Raw genomic sequence first — 21,041 nt, 5'->3', positions numbered from 1 at the left:
CGATAGCTTCCTTCTAATGTACAATGTTCTGCTTCCAAACAATTGTATATACTGTATCTGTGAGCTACAGATGTAAGTAGGGGCGGATTCGGGTATACTTCATGTAGTTATAAACGATTGTCAAGCAAAAAAAAAAAAACGCGTGAATAGGAGCATATTTGTCAGCCATCTTTTTTTTTGTCTCACGAATTCGTATTAATCCTATGGGTGTGCCTTAATGAGAGGGAGGAGTCCGTCTTCTTGACAACAAAATGAATTTCAATTTATTCCTTTGCGTTATCGAATTAGTTTCGGAATCGATTTACCGAATTTTCCACTTTTCCGAACAACCTTCGGTCCCGATGCGTTCGGATAATCGAGGTTCGACTGTAATTTGCTGTCGACTGCAAAGATTGGTCTCCAATACGATTTCATGCAATAAATTTCCAATTCAATCTTACCAGTTGATTTAATTGCTATTTTGAAACGACAGGTATACTATCATTATGCAATTTATCTCAGTGTAAATTTATTTATTCTTGCGTAGGTTGACGAGTGCATGCAAAGATGCGCGGGCCAATCTTTTGGTATAAACCCCTCCTCGAACGCTTTCCAAGATGCTCGCAGCACCAGGAATGCCGCCGATGAGCCGATGAGCAACCGATATCGGGATTGCGATACCGGGATCCCGACGATATCTGGTCGACCGGATCCTCAGTCACCGCAGGAAAGGTCAGTTTTCCAAAGACAAAAATTAATTTCTTTAATAGATGAATAGACATTGGGGGTAGTTATGTACACGCAGCCATGTCTTAACAATGTTTTTATATTTACTCGTCAATGCGACTGTTTAAGTACAATGTGTTTAGGTTTCCTGAATGTGTATAGCGTGGAAGAAGTATAGTATTATACAGACAAGAGTGTTTTGGCCACTTCAGTAAATGGAAGACTGACCATGTGGAATCTAAGACTTACCCTATAGACGCTGCCTAATTCGTTTTGGTCACTTGGCAGGGGCGTATGACGCTTGGAGTGGACGCATCGTGCGAAGAGGTCAAGTTCCGAGAGCATATAAGTGTTTCGTACGCCCGCCCCCCTTCTGCGGATTGGCCGTAAAACCCGAAAATATTTATTCATTAGTTTTATTCATCCGAAAATGAGCGGGTTATTTCATCCGCAAAATTCACCAAAGTTTCTCAAGGAAATTTCACCTACCGATAACTCACCGAATGGAAAATCCACCTACAAACATTTCACCGACGTCAGTTCGACTGAGTGAATGAATGATCCAGCGAGCAAGTGACGAGGGAGTGAATGAATGAGCGAAATCGACCTGTCACTGTAGCTCTCGCTCACTGACTCGGTAGGTCACTCCATCACTCACTCACTGGATCGTTCCCTCTCACTAGATCACTCACTCGATCACACGCACTCAATCACTCGATCACACGCACTCAATCACTCGATCACACGCACTCAATCACTACTTCACGCATTCACTCACCAGGTCACTCATGCGGTCACTCGCTCATTCACTAAATCTACCACTGCATCGCTCATCATGACATTCACTCACTAGGTCACTTACTCCTCTCTGAATCGCTCAATCTGTCACTCGCTCACTCACTAACCTTGTCACTCGCTCACTCACTAACCTTGTCACTCGCTCACTCACTAACCTTGTCATTCGCTCACTCACTAGTTTACTCACTAACCCTGCCACACTCACTAACTACTGTATCATTTACTGATTCACTCACTCGATCATTCCTCGCTCACTTACTAGCTCATTGACTCGTGTCGAACAGTTGTCGGTGAATTTTCCCAGCTGTAAATTTTCCGTCGATAAATTGTTAGTCGGTGAGTTTTCTTAGTGGTGAATATTTGTCGGTGAATTTTCCCTAAACCGGAAATGAGTCCTATTTAAAACTCATGATACATGGCGTCCACATCCATTGTTATCCAGAAAAACCTAAAAAAAACCTCATCAACCGTCCGTCGTAGAGGTATGATTCCAACTTAAAAAATGCTCAACAGCCGTTCAAAAGTTACCCTGTACCAGTATTGAGAGTGAAAATACAGTGTGTTGTACAAAATGAAAAATATAAATTTGTATACGATTCCTTCTGCGCTCAAACTTCCAATTAGAAAGTTGCTGCTTTATCTCCCCTGATGGCAACGAAAGAAATTCCCATGTTTGTAAGTGCAATTTCGAATATTCATAGAGCTATTCGAATTCGAAAAACGGGGGAATTTGGGAAAAAACAGCGTTCAATGCGGGTAAAACGGGTTTTCCGCATTTGGAGAGCAGTTCGTGTTTCTCTCTATTGCACTTAGAAATATGGATTTTATTTTGGCATCGGGAGAAACAAGCAACAACTTTCTAATTTGAAGTTAGAAAAAAAAATATATATATATATATACTGTTTCACTCTTAATATTTGTACAGAGGGGCGAGAGAGATCTGTATGAGCGATGCAGTGGTAGATTTAGTGGATGAGCGAGTGACCGCATCAGTGACCTGGTGAGTGAATGCGTCACGTAGTGATTGAGTGCGTGTGATCGAGTGAGTGATCTAGTGAGTCAGTGACAGAGGGAACGACCCAGTGAGTGAGTGATGGAGTGACCTACCGAGTGATAGTTTTTGAATGGCTGTTGAGCACTTTTTAAATTGGAATCGTATCTCTACGACAGACGGTTAATGAGATAAGGCCGCGCTAGCGCTTACAGAACACCCTGTATATATAAAGTCCGTAGAAACTTTGAAAATGAATAGAAACCGGGAAAGTAACCAAAATAGAAAATGGTTTGCAGGGTTAGCATCGCTAGGTCACGGGAATTTTTTTAAGACGGGGGGGGATGACAAAAAATAGCTGATAGGTGGCGCTGGTACGAGTGACTTCGGCGGAATTATGCAAATGAGACGGTTATATAGGAACTTGCGCTCCTCATCCACAACCAGTTCACCGTTGTAAACCATGTATGTGGACCTACTGCGCTCTGCCGTTGCTGGATTTGTGACTCGCTTGCAATGTATTATCCCCATCTCCCCCACAAGGGGTGGGCTGGCAAGGCTCCAACCCTGGGGCCCAGGACGATTTTCATTATTTTTTATTTTTTCACGCTGTAAATACATCATAAGAGGGCCCGTGAAAGATCCATCCCAGCCTAGGGCCCTACTCCAGGATGTGGGGGCCATGATTACCCCCGTGATGGTTGGTCACGTGGAACACATACTGCTGTAATAAACGATTTGGAGGCATTCTGTTCGTTATTTGCGTATCTTTTCTTTGACTTGTGTACGTCAGCGCCACCTATCGGCTGTTTGTTGAGGTTTTTTTTCCTTATCTTGAAAAAAATTCCCGTGCCCTAGCGATGTTAACCCGGCAAACCGTTTTAATTATTTCGGTAATTTTTCTGGTTTTTATTCTTTTCTATAGTTTCTCTACGGACTTTTTGCTCACCACCCTGTATATATATATATATATATATATATATGGTCAGGGCCGCAACTAGGGGGAGCAGGTAGGCTTCGTGCCCCAGGCGCTGGACCAGTGGGGGTGCAAATTTTATTTTCACACCTCTCCTTCAACATTACAAGGGGGCGCCAAAATGGGCACTTGCCCCGGGTGACCAAGCATCTAGTGGCGGCCCTGTATAGGGTGATTCAAAACTTTTAGGGGGGGGGTAGAAAACACAAACAGAATCACATAGGAATGCATGACCTCAACCTGATCAGCTGGAGGATTAAAGATGTAGAAATGACAGGCCAAAATAGAGGGTGGAAAAACTTTATTTATTACCCGACATTGCTCCTGTGTCGGTTCGGCGTGTAATGTCGTTCCAGCACGATGGGGACTCCAGCTCATTTTTCCGTGTGTCGTACGTGAATACTCGAACGTCGCGTTTGCGCCTCGATGGATTGGGCGAGGTGGACCGTCCCACGGTCACCACGATCGCCTGATTTATCTAGTCTGTTGGATTTCTTCTCGTGGAAGACCCTCGTAGCCATGGTCTACGAGACGCCGGTTGATTCTGACACCGACCTCGTCGCAAGAATCTCCGTCGCAGCTGCAAACGTCCGCTAAATGCCGGGTATTTTTGAAAAAGTTAGGCGATCAATGCGCCTAAAAGTGGTGAATATAGCGAATTTGGAAGGAAGAAAATGTTTTCTCGAAAACTAATGAATATTTCTGAAAAATTATTTTTGCTTCACATCAAAAATAGGCATCCACACAGGCTGAGAGGTATAATTGAATAATAATAACGTTTGGTAATTTTAAAACTACTTTGGCATGATTACTAGGTTTTCTACATTTTTGCAAATTATTTCCATTTCAATGACATAATTAGTTATTTCTAATTCATCTTTCCAGCTTTTATACTGATGTTTCCTACTTTTCTGATTGACTGTCTCCAAAATAATAATGCATCACTCATATTTATTACGAATAATATTTAAAAAATTATAATAATACCAAAGCACATTCGAAACAAAATATTGCCGTGAAAACTTGGGGGGGGGGACACTTAATTGAAGTTTAATGCGTAAAAAAATCAAGATTTTCACTCAAGAAATAGTAAATTATTCTCTTATAACACAAAACTTTAAAAATGAACAGTGCAAATAAATAAAATCTATGATTTGTGGGCTTGATTACCGATTGAACATTTAAAATCGCCATGCTGAATTTTTGCAGAGGAAACGTGTCAGGGTCTTGTTACTAGATCTCCACTTTTTTGATAAGAAACTGATGAAACATTTAATTTTCAGACAAAATTTACTGCTCTTGACTTCCAGGCTTTGTTAAAATTTTGACTTTTTATCAATATATATGGTCTGCTGAATTTTTAAAAGACATGCTCAACCCACCATTAGAGCGAATAACGTCAAATAACTCTAGACGAGTCACACATAAGGCCATTTCCAAAAATTTCTTACTTAAAAAGGGGTGGCTGGGGGCGGCTACGCATAATGCAGAACGTTCACCATCAACGTGTGGAGCATCCGAAAAAGACAAAGTTAAACGTTTTTTATAACTCACTTTTTGTAGCCAAAACTACTAAAAAATTTACCAAACTTTAAGGACGAATTACGAAAATTATTTCCTCTATTCGGAGTTTGGAAAATAACGAACTAAAAAGTACAGAGAACTAAAAATGAATAGCAAAAAGAATTTCATGGTTCCAATTCAAACGCAACCGAGTAACAACCTTAGAAAATTAAGCTTTTCATCACATTTCGTTAAGAGCCCCATTTGAGTGAGTCATTACCCTCCTTTAACCCCCCGATGTAAACAAATATCATGAAACAAATATCACCTAAGATGCACAAGACATTTGTCTATACACACATATGGGTTTTCCTCCGAAAAGCAAGAACTTCATTTTTTATTTTTTTTTCTAACTAATTTCCCGATTTGGACCACTGTGCGTCGCCGTTGTGAAACGTACATAACTTTGAGCACTTGTTGTGAAACTCAGCGTGTACACGTACTGTCCTCGTGTGAAGTACCGCTAAATAAAGAGTTTTACCACCCATTATTGGCTTGTCATTTCTGTATCTTTATGATCATGTCAGCTGATCAGGTCGGGTTTCCGGTCATACATTCCTGTCTGATTCTGTTTTTTTGTGTTTTCTACCTCCCATAAAAGTTTGTACGTTGAGTTTCGAATCACCCTGTATATATATATAACAAAAAAGTTGTCTTATAAAAAAAACAATCAGCCATGAAACATTGAATTTTTAGAGGCGTCTGGAGCATCTGAAAATACATCATATTAGCCGCATTTCAAGAAAAAAATATGGAAATTTATATTTAATACGTACACATTCTTTAGATTTCATTAAATGAACGAACCAATTTTTAGGGCGTTCTTGTTATAAATGAAATAAATTCCCCAACGTTTTTCGCTTCTGAAGTAATTTTGGGTACTTCTCAGCTAAAGGAAAAAAAATGTCCCCGCTTAAAAAATTTGCTAAAATAATTCGAATTTCTACAACTTCTAATTCGGTCAAAAAAATATGGACTCTCTTTTGGTACATGTCAATGAGCGAAGGTCATTTTTCCATTTGGTTATAATCTATAGTACCGAGGCACTGCAAAAAAGTTTTAATTTTAGCAATTTCTGATAAAGTAATTATTGGCCTTTATGTGTGGCGAAGTTTCACTTTTTTCCCCTTTATTTTGTATTGGGAGTTTTATCTTAGACCAACGAATTGGCTATTGCATTGCATCGTCATGTTTGCATCGAAGCCCCTAAGGGCGTCGCCAACCTTTATCAGTGGCTTCGCCGTGAGCTGCAGATATTAATTTGTGCCCCTATTTATGCTTTGAAGTGGTTCTTTTATATGGGAAAATATCTACCAAACTATTCTGGAAAGCTGCAGGTGAATCATGAATTGGGTAAGCGAGCCGCGGGTGAATAAATTTTGAGAGCCACTGGGCTATTGATAGTTATGTCACTGAATATACCAAACATCTTTAGAAGTCTATGGATCCAATTGAAATTAGTAGCATTAGCGGATAGATCTTATTGAGAATAAGATCGATCTTTAATCTCCAACGTTACCCCTATTCGTGAGAATAAGTCATCAAACTTGAGCACCAAACCGATCTGGGCTTTGTCACTTCGCAAACAAAATTTAATCATATTTACGGGATAGATAGCGTGAAGATGAATCTAAAGAGGATGATGTGAATACGTCGTGAAATTTTTGTACCAGACCAGCCATCCTGTACTAAAACGAAATTAAAGGGACGCATTCGTAACCCCACTTGATGACACCAGACGACCATAAAAAAAATTGTTACGTTTTATTTATGTTATCTAAAAATATGTCTAAACCTGTCTTTTCTGATTTGAATTTATAGTTGGATCGAGTCTTTAGCGGCGAAACATGAGAAAGAGAAAGAGGAGCTGAAAAAATTCCCTTGGTTCAAAGGCGATCTTCCAAGGTAATTCTAACCCTTTATCTTTAAAGTACAGCTCCATGATGCCAACTGATCATGCAGGCGGACGCTCCGTGAGCGGTGCACTATAACAACCAATGGCTAGCATCACGCGGGATCATCCAGAACCTCCTAGAGATATAAGGCCTCCGCACTCAGCTTGTGAAGTCAGTAAGCAGTCCATTTTCCCTCAGAATATTCAGGGGGAAAAAAATTCCCTGCTCGTACCAATATCATCGTTGTGAGGAAAAGAAATGATCGGGTTCAGAATTGGCGATTTCTATGCCCCACATACGATCACTACGCGGTATTTGTGAGCCAATCAGGAAGATTCTACGCCAAAATAAGAAGAAACGAAATAAGATGCTGTGTATCAAAATGTGGCAAACTTGCTAGGTAGTCTGAATGACGTTTATGGCAAAAAGTGCAGAGGCCTTCTATCTCTAGGAGGTGATGATTCAAACCAGTGACCTATCCACTTTCAGACTTTAACACTTAAAACTTGTGAGTAAAAACTTAAAACTGACTTAAATATATACACTTATCTGAATTGCACTTTACTGCCAATTAATAAGTTTGTAGGAAATGAAGGCGCCATCTATCGGTGTTCCCCTCAAGCTCGTAATGGAAAATATCTTATTTCTCAGATTAAATATCTTCTCCCCTGGGTTCGAACCTGCGACCGTGACAACAAGCTGCTCTACTCGGATGGTCAGTTTCATAAAATGACATCCAAAAAGTGGGGGTGGGCAGAGATTCTTAAGTAACACCGGGAGTGCAAGAGGGGAAAAAAACGTCGCTATTCGTGACGTGAGCAAGATTACCATATTTCGATGACTTCTGACATGTGGACGTAATGTGATGTAGTTCATCTCCCTAATAAAGCCGTGCACATAGTGAGGCGACCACGAGGTGGATAATAAGGAGTAGCGACGAAAACAATTGCATTATTTTGTTCTAAACCGCACTTACTGGGGGGAACGAGACAAAGAAGAGAAAGAGGCTACTCAACGAGACGTACGGGAGTCGAGCAAACATGTTTGTTCCCATCTCTATCTGCTGATTGGTCTCTTTATCCCTTTTTTCTTTCCCTCTCCAGCGGAGGGATCATCATCATCATCACCGTCACACCCTTGCCATTTCAGAACCCCCTCTGGCCATTTTCTCTATCCTCCTCCGCCTCTTTTACTATATGTGCGGACATCCTTATACATTTTTTTCATCCTAGTCGCAATTCTTAAAATTCTTACCTCTTCGCTCCACTATGAACGCAGACCTAGAGGTCTGTAATCCTGGGTATGACGCCTCCCAACGGGATCATAGAGGGCGGGAAAACCAGATTTTCGTTCAGTGTGACGTCGGATCGTTAAAACGAGAAAACAGCGTAGAGAACAGCTATTGGCTGTGGCGACTGACGTGTGTAGTGCGCAGTAATGACAAATGATGAGTCGATCTGAATCCTTTCAGTGGTTATAACCCTTGGTTCCTTTTGCAGAAATTGTGGGCCTTCATGTGTGCTATCGCCCTGCTCATTTTGGCGGTAGAACTCAGGGACAGCGAGTGCAGTAAAATCCCCAAAGACAACTTGAACAGTATACAGTCGAATCCCGTTATAACGAGAAACCGTAGAAATCACTTCGTTATAACGAAATTTCGTTATAAAGGAATTCCTGGTTTTAAAAAATGTCCCTATGTAAAATTTTGTGCGGCCTATACGAAGCTGCGGGATGTAACAAAAATCTATGATTTCTTTCTATAGTCATTTTTTAATGTGTAGTCACACATTAATGTGTAAATCTACTAGGAAAAAAGTGAATGCGATATGCAATTAATTAATTGGCGTTTTCTTTTGACAGGGAAGCTACCCTTGAAGCTCTTTCCGCCGAACCAGTCGGTTCATTCGTCGTAAGGGAAAGCAGCACCAAACCCGGATGTTACGCATTGACTCTCAGGGTACCGGAAGAGAAAAACCCTTGCGGCATTGCACACTACCTGGTACTTCACACGAACAGAGGCTATAAAATAAAGGTATGAAAGCGTGAATCTCTTTGGTCTGGCCATCGTGAAACGTTTCAGGTTCAGTCGAAATGTGTTTTCATGATTTTTATCTACGGTGTGGCAACACTGGGCTGCAGTACAATAATGTACACTATGTAAAACTATCTACTGCTTAAGTACGCTACGAGTGGACGCACCGATTGTCGTTCGTGCACTCTTTATTTGAATTCTTAAGGATACATAATCCTCTCATGCGCATGCGTAAGGGTAAGCGATCTTCTCCTCGAGAATATCTTTTACGCATTCGTAACGCAGACCTCCCTTTTATACCATCTTCTACGTCTTCCTTAGGTTACGAAAACCTCGTACGTATGGCTAGAGCATAGTTTCCCAAACTTTTCATCCCATCGCCCCCTTCTCCAGAATTATTTTCTCTCATCGCCCCCCAACTCAAGTAAACCCATAGAATCCTATGCTAAATCCGTAGCTTCTATCGCCCCCCCCCCGGACCATTCCATCGCCCACCAGGGAGCGATATTGCCCACTTTGGGAAAGACTGGGCTCTGACCTTCAGAGTCATTTGATGTGGCCCGCGACCTGAAACCTAATTTTATAAAAATGAACTACGCTGCACATTTACAGCTCACAAGTGACCTACGGTGCTGTTCCAGATCACTTAAGTAGCCCGTGCCAAGTTTTGATACTAATGAAGTGGTCCGTACTCTGCTAAAGTTTGAGCATCCCTGAGCTAGAGAGTGAGCAGATATCCCTTTTAAAACGCTGTTTACAAATTTCTAAAGGTACGCAAAAGCGTCCAACGGATTTCGAGGAGGGATGGGTACTTGCGCCGAGAAAAGTTGACAACCCCTAATATCCTCGTTATATAAAATAATGTTCTTGTTTCTAAATTTTGTCTTTCGTTCTCTTTCAAGGGCTTCACCAAAGAGTTCTCGACACTACAGGCTCTGATAGTACACCATTCAGTGATGCCGGAACTATTGCCTTGTCCGCTGAAGATACCGAAACCAAATACCGACACGGAACATTCCAGAAGAAACGACGACGACATGGATTTCGTCGAATCAGAGCGTCGATGCTCAGTCTTTTCGGACATTCACTGGGTCATGACGGATCTGAAATTATAGCAACTCTTGTAGAGCGATAACGTGTATTATAAAGAAGCGTCACACTTGTTTGTTTGGAAAAAAAACATGAATTGTGATTCGCTGCAGTGTGACTTGTGACGTGGACCTCCATTGCATGGATAGTTTTGGGCGAATCAATTTTTCAAAGATGTATATAACATGGGACTAAAGACACAGGCACTTCATGTGCATGTTGAAATTGAAATGAAAACTCATCTTTCCACCGATCTCAACATTTAAGGACTCTTACTTTGATATAATGTCATCTAGTCTTGAGAAAAGTCATTGGGAAAAGTTCCTCGAGAGAAATGATCGAAAAATGTACATATGAGAGTCATTACATTAGCACCACCTCTTTAATAGTGCGTCGATCTAGGTCTAGGCCATGACACATCCGATAGATACAGGAAGATTTCGGCATAAAGTCATCAATCTTAAGTTGTCCGGCCTATAACGTCACTTTTTATTGGTCCCTGCCAGCATATTAGTGAATCGGGATTAGACGTTATTGAGAAATCTCTCTTATGAAGTCGTTTTGTTCGGTCTCCAGGGATCTGAGACGAACCAGTTTATATTCCCTAGGGGAGGGGGGACACAGGGCAACGGTTGGTCTGGAGGTCTCCAGGGGTGACGCTATACCGAGGTCTGACTTTATCAAAAAAGGAAACTGAATTTTTTCGCAAATTATAGCCATTGTGTAACAAAAAGCAGAACAAGGATAAGCTGTGATATTTCTGGTGTAATTTTGCTTCGATCATAAAGATGATGAGTGGTGGTTCTCGATTAGGGAATCATGTGGTCCTTTTGCGGGTCTGGATGGAAATCAATCAAGTAAACGGGGGAGTTATGGCATGTTATCCAAGGGTGAGGGGGAAGGTCACAAGGGCGAGTGAAATGATATAAATGTGAACAATTCAAGGGGATTATGTTGGAATATGTGTGACCACACTTAGAATGAAATAGAACTGTCCTGTAGGAAAGCGGTTCTCAACCTGGAACCATATACCCCTTCCCCTCCAACCTGTAGTCCAAGGTCTTATTCTAAAGAATTAATGAATGAAAATCAAGTAGTAAAGAAGCCATAACTAGTGTTTAAGAAGGGTAGGGCAAAATATAAATTTTATAAGTATAAAGGGTCTTGCTCTCTACTGGATAAGACCGATGGGGGAGGGGGGCATATAAAATGTATTGCAAAGGGGCCATGTTCGAAATTAAGGTGGAAAATCGTACTTGGAGGCGGTTCTTTGATGATCTGCCTTAGTGTCCCTCAACCTGGGACCATATGCCCCCCACTCTTGCGGTCCTAGGATGGTGCTATTTTGAGGGCCACGAATGAAAATCAAATAGAAGAGGAGTCATCACAGGGCTAAGGAGAGATACAGGATTAGGAAAAGAAATAAGATATGAAGAAATAAATATTTGAAGATAACCATGGGGGAAAAAATTGTGATTGTTTCACATTCCAGCAGAGCTGCTCATAAAACAACGCCTGTGCTCATTTGGGCATGACTCGGGGGTGGTTTGGGGAAGTCAATGTCTTCGATGCCTTCAGGAACCTACATGATGTAACTTGCTATCGTATAATGCTAATTAGTGAAATTATATCTATTATCTAAGTTGTTACTTCCAGCTAAGTACGAAGAACGAGAACAACACTTTCCCTGGAGGGTCTCCCCATAACGACGATGCATCCCTCAATAGGAAAGTAGACTGAACTCTACCCAAGGGTCCATATAGATTGGCCTTACTTTAAATTAAAAGTGTATTTCTTACTATAAAATTATTTAAAAAAATCAATTCAGTTAGTAGAATGGGTCTCACTCTCGGATAAGGGGAACGGGGACCCCCCGGAAAAGAGGGGGGTGGGCACAAGAAGAAAACTTGGTGTAGCGGGGGCCACGGGTGCAAACAAATTTCAACAAATTCTTCTACGGACCCATTAGTTGTCTGCAAGCATGCTCATTGCTATAACTATTCAGTGGTGCTAATTTAATGGATCTTAATTGTACGCAGATATGTAAATTATTCGATAAAATAGTCATTTCAGCTTTCTTTTGTCGTACCATGAGGAAGACACCGGGAAAAACCCTTACATATGATATATTTATTATGTGATAATCACTAACTGAGAACACAATGGATTGATAATTCGGATAATTTTGCATGGCTTAAAGCCTAGTACTTATTATATCGCCAATTCACGAGCTCCAAAAATGAACCATAATAATAATTAGAGTCATTATCTCACGTTATTTAAGTTCAGTAATTCAGATAATTATACGTGCCAAGCTCATGCTGAAATCTATGACCGTAAAACATTTGAGAAGCTACCTTGTAGTCTTTTTTTATGCTGTATAAACTATTTCATTCCCAGAATTCAATTTGTGGAGTCATTATCAGTAATTATTTTTTTTTTATCGAACTACACCGATCGTATTTCTAGAATCTCGTGGTCCATATTTGTTATATATAATTATGGTATGAATTTTTATTAATAATTGTATGATAATTATTTGCATTTTCGGACGTCTCTTTTTTCGAAAAGATGTGATGTGATAACGAAATAATTACCAGAAAAGTTTGTAGTGATTCCATATCTTCTATGTATAGATGTTATTGAAAGTCTTTTCCATCTAATGCCTATTTATTGCAGTTGTCTGAAAGTAAAATTTAATAAATTTTTCGATATAAAATAATATTGTACAGTATTTCTTTGACGTGAATTCATTTTCTTAATCAATTTTTCACTATTTTTCTCATTTTGTGACCAAATTCAATACATAAAAGTCTAAATCCTGAACGTTTAGCCTTAATATTCGGTCAGATATTACTGTTATCATTTATATATTAATTCCTGGGTATTTTATTTCACGGGGAAAATAAATTAATTGAATTATTATTTTTTTCATTGATTTTGAAATTCTTTTCTTAAATTTTTCCTGTATTTTGAAATAAGTTATTTTCCCAATTAATGCCTGAAATGTGTTCTGTATTTGGGAATTTTCATTGCATTTTACAAATTTCGAATACTCTTTACTTTTAGTTTTTGCCAATTCCGAAATTATTTCTTCTGTGTTAATTCTTAGTTTAAAATTATAAATGATGCACATTAAAATGATATTGAATTTTGGGAACTTCTGCAGTTATTTTCTTTTCATTTATTCTGAATCTTATTTCAATTCTGAAATTATTTTCTGTACTTCTTTTTCGTCTGAATTTTCATTAATTCTGAGATTGTTTTCTCCATTTATTCTGAAATTTCGTACATTAGAGACTGTTTATACAGGGTGTCCTGCAAGTGCTATATATAATGAGGCTTTTATTTCATCAACCGTCGGTCGTACAGGTATAATTCCAAATTAAAAAATTCTCAAAAGGCGGTCATATTACGTCAGCATCGAGGTGGGAGGGGGGGGTTTCGGATTTGCTGACTTTTGATGACAAGGGGGGGGGGTGTGAAAGTTGCTTACGTCATCAACCACCCCTTTTTGAAGATATGAAATATTCTAAGTTGCTAACGAAATTTTGCTGACAGGGGGGGAGGGAGGGTCAGTGTTTTGCTGACAAGAGAGGGGGGTCAAAAATGGCTGGAAATCTCCTGTAATACTTGAATGACCCCCCATGGTCCCCTTTTCCTCTAAAAAAGTTGTTGTCCTGTATCTAGCGAGGCCAAAACAAAGTTTCTAAGTGCAATATTCGCTGAGATACTGGAATTCAGAAATCAGAAACTGGAAATTAGGAAGAAGTTGAGGAAGGGCAGCATAAATCAAGGAAAGGAGCGTTGTATCCGTTATATAGGTTTTGCTGTTATTTCCCAACTTTTTTTCCGATCTCTGAATTAAAACATCTCAGTGAATATTGCGGTTAAAAACAAGGGGTTTTTTTTTTCTGTTCGCCTCAGGAGATGAATGACGACAACTTTTTCTAATTGGAGGACAAGAGGGACCGTATAAAAATTTAGATTTTTTTTTATATTGTTAATCACTGTATTTTCACTCTCAGAACTGGCACAGGGTAATTTTTTAACGCCTTTTGAGCGTTTTTTTTTTTTTTTAAATTGGAATCATACGGTTACAACAGACGGCTGATGAGGCCGCGCTAACACTCACAGGACACCCTGTGTAACTTCGTAGGTAAAAGCTGCGTCGGACCATGGATGCTGTAGCATTTTTTGATATGTGTGCTACCAATCCAGAATATTTCAAAAATCAGAATTTTTTTACAAGATTAAGCCGAGCACCGGCACCCAAAAGTGACCAGCCCATGAATTTAACCACCTTTATATAAACGGAGCTTTTAGATCTTTGTACTATGCATAAATAAACGACGTGGATTGAAACATACATTAAATAGGAAAAATGATGGTTCCCAAGCGTAGAATCTTGTGAGAAAAGACAAACACTATGGGTTTTATTGACAGATATAACAAAAATGACAAATAAATTGCAAGTGAATTATACAAGGTGTCCAGTGAGTCCTAATTCGGCTTTTATCTCCTCAACAGTTCGTCGTAGAGGTATGATTACACTTTGAGAAATGCTGGAAATGTGTTCAGAAATCCTCGTGTCAGTTTTGAAAGCGAAAATACAATACCGACCTGTGCACACGAGCTTCAGGGAAAGAGTACCATATTCGTTACCTCTGTAGTCTTTGCAAAATACAGTGTGTCATGAAATAAAAAAAACAATCGAAGTTTAAATACGCCCCCCACCCCGTCCTCTAATAGACAATTTGAAAAAATGCGGTCCTGTCTCTTCTGCGCCCGAAAAAAAAAAGTTCCTTAGGGCAATATCCGCTGAAATATTTGAATTCATAAAATAGGAGAAAAGTTGCGAAAGAGCAGCGTAAATGCAAGGAGCGTTAACCAGAAGCGTTTATGCAGTTCTTACGCAACTTTTCTCCTATTTGATGAATTCAAATATATCAACGAATATTGTCCTTAGGGGCCGTTCAAGTATTACGTCATCATCGATGGGGGGGGGGGAGGCGATTTCCGATTTGCTGACTTTTTATGACAAGGGGGGAGGGGGGGGGTGTTTGGATAATGCTTACGTCATCAACCACCCTTTATGAATATATGAGTTAGGATTCAGAGGGGCAGAGCTGATGACGAAATTTTGCTGATAAGGGGGGGGGGGTGGTCAGCGTTTTGCTGACTTTTGCTGACAAGGAAGGGGGGTCAAAAATATCTAAAAATTTGCTTACGTATGGACCCTTGAATGGCCCCTTAGAAACTTTTTTGTTGGCCTCAGAAGAGACAGAGAGCCCTACAAAAAAAATGTTTCTAAGAACAATGTAAATACGCTCAGCGGAAAAAAATAAACAAGTCAAACATCGTGGTCAAAAACCGTAAAAAAAGGAAGAAATTCGCAATTTTTTGCAAGATCAAAACTCAACGAGTCATGAAATTTTGACACTTAGTCATGTTCCTCATCAGTATGTTACTCATCATTCCAGCTAAGCTTTAAACTGTGATATGCAAAAATTTATAGCGAATAAGCAAGATGATCGCCTTCATATTTTATCAACTCTTTATTTCGCAGTTTTGCTCTCTAAAAAAAGCAACATGAGTTTCTTATATTTTAGAAACAAAAGCATTTTGTATTTTGAGCAAGTTCCGGCATTAAGCAATTCCTAAATATTCGATATTTACTAGTGAGCTGTTCGTGAAGTTTCCTATAATTACCAGCAAAATGACTCAAAGGTACTCATGTCTCCCCATTTCTCGACTAACCAAACAAGAACGATTTAAGCCCTTGCACCTTGGAGGAAAATATCATGTGTGGATAAGGAATATTGATCTGCAATGTGCATCCTTCAACAATGGTAGAAAAGTGATTTGGCAAACAAAAAATAACATTTTTATACTACTCAAATCTATATCTACTCTATAATATAAAATCACAAACTCGAAAAGGACCTGTTTCTAAGCAACCGAAATTAGTGACGATTTTATGTTACGGAAATGGGTGACGGAAATCGGTTACGTTTTTGTGTTACGGAAGTCGGTTACGATTTTGGGTCAAGTATTCATTTAACTCTAGCATATATCGGGACCCATTTGACCCATCGGGACCATGTTATATGCATGTACCGAGAGGCTCCCACATCCTACAGCAGGGCTCTTGGCTGGAATTTAGATGGCGAGCCCACAAACCAGCTTTTCAGGGGCCCCTCTGTGGTTAATTTATAGTGTGAAAAATCAAAAAGTGATAAGAATCCTTCCAACCCCTGTCAGCCCTGACATTGTGGGGGGTCATGCCAAGAGGTATGTATAATATACATATAACACCAGTGTTCCCAACACACAGGGTCCTGGTACCCGGGGGATTGCACGTATACCTTCATGGGGGAAGTTAAAAGTTTTCATTTCCAGGAGCTCTTGATATGGATCTCATTGTTTTCTTGCTGCTTTAACGTTGAAAAATTTGCGATAGCGAGTGCATAAGATATATTTGCGAATTCGGTCACGGGTAGTTGCGTGGGTGGGCCTAGATTTTATTCGTTGGTAAAACGAATACAAATAAGAAATTTTCAGGGCTCTCGCAGCGGGGGGATGACCGACAAGCTTCCAAGTCGGGGGCTCCATGTTTACAGGTTTCATTTTGGGGGCCCTGGATGAATCTGATTTTTTTTTTTTTTTTTGTAAAATTTGCAACAGCGGAAGACCGAGGTAAATCCAGTCTGGATTCCCCACTAAAAATCTGAGTATTGGGTCCCCACTACTGGATGGGGCCCTGGATTTCTTTCGTTGTAAAATTGATGAAAATTTAAAATTTTCGTGGCCCCTCACCGGGGAGATGTCCGACAAGCCTCCAGGTCGGGGCCCCCATGGAAATGTTGACAGGTTTCATTTTGGGTGTCCCTTGATGAATCTCATTGATTTTTGTTGTTTTACATTGTAAAATTTGCAACTGAAGGTAGCCTGAGGTAGTGTTATCCTGTCAGGGGCCCCACTAAAATTCAGCAAATGTAAGTCCGGGGACCCCATGAGCAAGTTTTCTCGGGGTACTTGATGAATCACATTTGTTTTTTGTTGCTTTATTATTGCAAAATTCGCTTCTTCAGTAAGCTGGTGCTTTCACACGTCCCTTTCCATAGCACGCTGATGAAGTGGGACGAAATAAACAAGATATGTTGTCAAGAGAAGTTGGAGGGGGGGGGGGGTTGACCACCAAAGGTGGCAGGGGGGCATAGCCCCCCCCTAGTAAACCATATAAATACAGTTTCTGAATTGCAACAACCCATATTTTTTTCAATATTGTCATTTTTTTGTCCATGCAGTAGCATTGAGGGTACCTCATTTGCTTTATATAACCCCTGGAAATTTTTCTCCTCTGGATATTTAATTGCTTGGCTATTAAAAGGTAAAAGAAGAGCTTTATGATGTGACAGACTTATGATAGTGACAGATTATTAAAGGAAGACAAGCAGGAAAAATCAGTAAATTAATTCTACATTCACCACTACAGGGTATGTGTGCGTATTTCTTCTCAAGCTTCAAGGGAAAATGAAAATTTGAGCCTGAAAATGAATCAAGATCCTGAAATGCTCTCTATTGAGACTGAACATCCAAAAGGCTATAATAAATAGCTCGGAACATGACGAATCAATAACGCACTGTATGTTAAGAATTACGCGTGACTGAAAATAAATTGCAAAGATACGAAGCGCCGATATAAAGTATAAGATATGATGGAGAGAATCAAAGATCTTTGAGATTGAAATTTGCTGAGCACATCGGCTAAAGTGGACTACGAACATTCTGAATTGATATCACCAAAATGTCAAACCTCGAAGAATGCACCCTTTAATTAAACAAGATAGGACGGTGAGATATCGGAAATCTAGATGAGGAGGAAAAACATCAGACGGAGTAAAATAGATTGGACAATGCATTGAAAATGCTATCATTAATGATCACGATGATATGAATCGCTTCTACACACAAACGCATTCAGATTGATTTCTTCACCCCCGTTGGAAAAGCCGGAGAAAACTCCTCTCTCTCTAAAAGCATTAAGGGGTCATTCAAGTTTTACGCCAGCATCGATGGGGGGGGGGGGGGGGTCCCGATTTGCTGACTTTTGATGACGTGGGGGACGGGGGGGGGTTGGATGATGCTTATGTCATCAACCACCCTTTATAAAAATATGAAATATTCTTAATGCCGTCTTACTCGGTGCCCCAAAAAACCAGAAAACCTTTCGCTATATTTTGGATACCTGAACTAACATTCTCCCCAATGGTTACAACTCCCCTACAGAGCCATGTTAGTGAGCTCTAAATGTTCCGCGGATCCAAGCGAACTAGAAATGCGTCGCGGACCACTTAATTGTTCTAGACCTATGCCGCGCGTCACTCAAGCGATCAACGATTATGTCGAAAAATACTACACTGCATATCAATCTGGGAAGGTGACTTGAGTGATGTGGAACCGCACTGGGAGGCCGTACCAGTACTCTAAAACTGTGCCACGTGCCACTCAAGGCATCTCTAAATGTGCCACGGATCACACTGTGTCGCGGGTCACTTAAGTGATCTGTGAATGCGCCACGGGCCGGTTAAATGCTCTGGAACTGTGCTATGGGTCACCTAAGTGATCTGTAAATGTGTTGCGTAGTTCCATTTTATAAAATTAGGTTTGGGTTGGCGTGTCACATCAGATAACACCCAGGGCCACATTCGGTCCGCGGGCCAAGGATGTACTATATATGGCTTAGAGGTAGGGTCACAATGAATTTCTTGAAAAGAAATTTCGAGTTATTAGCCAGCCTTAAATTGACAGAAATCGATTATATTGACATAAAAGGTATTTTCTTTCGAAATTTTAAATTTTAAACCCCCCTCCCTGCGTACTTCTCTGATCCCACCAGTATGTGATAGGAGGTGGGGGGGGGGCAGAGATGACGAAATTTTGCTGACAAGTGGGGGAGTGGGGTCAAAAATGGCTAAAAATTTTCTGACGTAATACTTGAACGACCCCTAAACAAATTCAAATATCTCTTAAATTAGGGGGGATTTTCACATCATTTTTCACAAGCTTGTTCACTGACTATAATGATGAATATCACCAAATGGTACTAAATTCTGATGACATAGACATCAGGAAAAGCAGGAGAACGAATGACCAGTCATTAGAAAGAAAGACACACAAAAATCTGAATTTACTTCCATTTTTAAATTCGATAATGACCATGAACGCTATCCAGGTAAGGTAATAACAGAACACACACATACACAGATCGAAAATCTAATCGAAGTCCTGTTGTTTTTGCGAGAGAACTAGACCTGATGAGCCTTTCTAAGTACATTCTACAATAATGTCGGATTGTTAAGAGTAAATTGTTTTCCGATATACTACAACTACTTTGATTAGAAGACGGATAAGGGAATATCTATCAAGACACAAAAGAAGAGGTTGCTCCGTAGACGGAAATTGGTTTCTTAACGATTGAAAGTAAATGAGAAGATTGTTCTGAGATGATGATAGGTAACGGCTGAACATGTTTATCAGGACCCCTGTTTCTGTTGAACGACGTTGATGAGTTAATTTCCGAATTTAAATTAAGTTTTTTTTTTCTATTTCTGTGTGATCGAAAATTGCTAATTAACGTTTTTTTTCTATGTTCGGATATATCAAGTTTAAATTCATGAAATTAAGCCGAGCAGATCCCAATTTGCTTGAGAGTTTTAAAAGAAAATTAAATTTGTAATTTTGTTTTACTTGATAAGTTATCTATAGAGAAAAATTTAGACACACAATAAGCTTATCAGTGTCCAAGCTTAAAATCTACTTAGAATTTTTTTTTCTCCAAATTTATTGAAATTAAAATTTCCTATAACATTTGTTTTGATCATATATCGTATGAATTTCTCATATTTTGTTCCATATTTCAAATTTTTATTCTCAATTATTAAAAATAATTATATATTAATTTTCACGAATTTACCTTAACTTATTTCTTTTTTTGTTTGTTTTCGTGTAAAACATCGAAAATTACTAGATCACTTGGTTTTTTCATTATGTTTAAGGAAAAAATTACTTTATCAAGTTCAAATTCCTGAAATTCAGCAGAACAAAATGGATGTTGTTTTCACATTAAATTATTTACAGAAAAAATTAGACAATTAATACAAATACAAGGCAACAACAGGCAAAATGCCCAACGAGGTGGCTGAGAAAAAGATGGCCATAACAAATATGGATCCTACGGATATCGTTCGTTGCCATTTTGAATGGAGGAAAGAACTAGTATTTTAATGAAGAATTCGAGATATATATATCCTACATCAGATAAATGATTATTTACTTCCCTCTTCATTTAGACCAGGCATCTTCAACCTGTTTCTCGCGAACACCACAGTGCTCCCCTGAAGCACCCATACGGGCTATACGCCCGTATGTAATTTCGTGCTCGCGAGCACTTAATCAACGTCCCGATTAAACACCGTGCGCAGATTTTGCATTCAAGGACTAAATCATCCTGATTTTCCCACATTCGTATATCAAACTCGCCGTCAGGGTGCTCTTCTTTTGATGATGAGTACAGACAGTGCTCGTGACTACACAAAGGTTGAAGACGATGAGAATAGTCATAGAAATATTTGATTTTTTTTCTGTCGTTTTCTTCTGCGTAACTTTTGCATTTGCTTTGATGAGGTACTTTGTTAGCACATGGTTCGTAGAAGTATCTTGAAGTCTCCCCCCCCCCCCCTCATTACGACCCTGGGTTTTATAGGGGATGTTTTGGAAGTCGTAAATGTGCCGAATAACAATACTGTAATAGTTAGGAAATGTATGAAACCCATGCCATACAATTAAATTATTTACACCAGGTATCCTCAAAATGAAATATATTTTATTCCTTTTTCATGAGAAGCAGAATAGTGCTTAATGTATTTTCTTGTGCGTTTGACAGACCTGTGTACTTGCCTGCGTATATGGGTAAAAAAAAAAATTGCA

General features: G+C 39.6%; 1 protein-coding gene across 1 annotated transcript in view; it reads left to right on the top strand.

Moving 5' to 3' along the window:
* LOC149066807 (uncharacterized) overlaps positions 1 to 12,765 on the top strand; it is a 70,927-nt gene extending 58,162 nt beyond the window's left edge. Inside the window, exons 3-6 of the mRNA XM_089253205.1 lie at positions 527 to 711; positions 6,855 to 6,938; positions 8,789 to 8,960; positions 9,863 to 12,765. Coding sequence (XP_089109331.1) covers positions 527 to 711; positions 6,855 to 6,938; positions 8,789 to 8,960; positions 9,863 to 10,075 — 654 coding nt within the window. The 3' untranslated portion in view covers positions 10,076 to 12,765. The remainder of the gene's footprint in view (positions 1 to 526; positions 712 to 6,854; positions 6,939 to 8,788; positions 8,961 to 9,862) is intronic.
* Positions 12,766 to 21,041: the final 8,276 nt, after the last annotated feature.

The sequence above is a fragment of the Pholcus phalangioides genome, unplaced genomic scaffold, assembly GCF_987345545.1.
Source record: "Pholcus phalangioides strain wild (caught in Gottingen) unplaced genomic scaffold, Ppha-v1.0 ptg000032l_1, whole genome shotgun sequence".
NCBI classification, from domain to species: Eukaryota; Metazoa; Arthropoda; class Arachnida; order Araneae; family Pholcidae; genus Pholcus; species Pholcus phalangioides.
The sequence above is the reverse complement of the archived record's forward strand: the minus strand, read 5'-3'. Positions and strand labels throughout refer to the sequence as shown.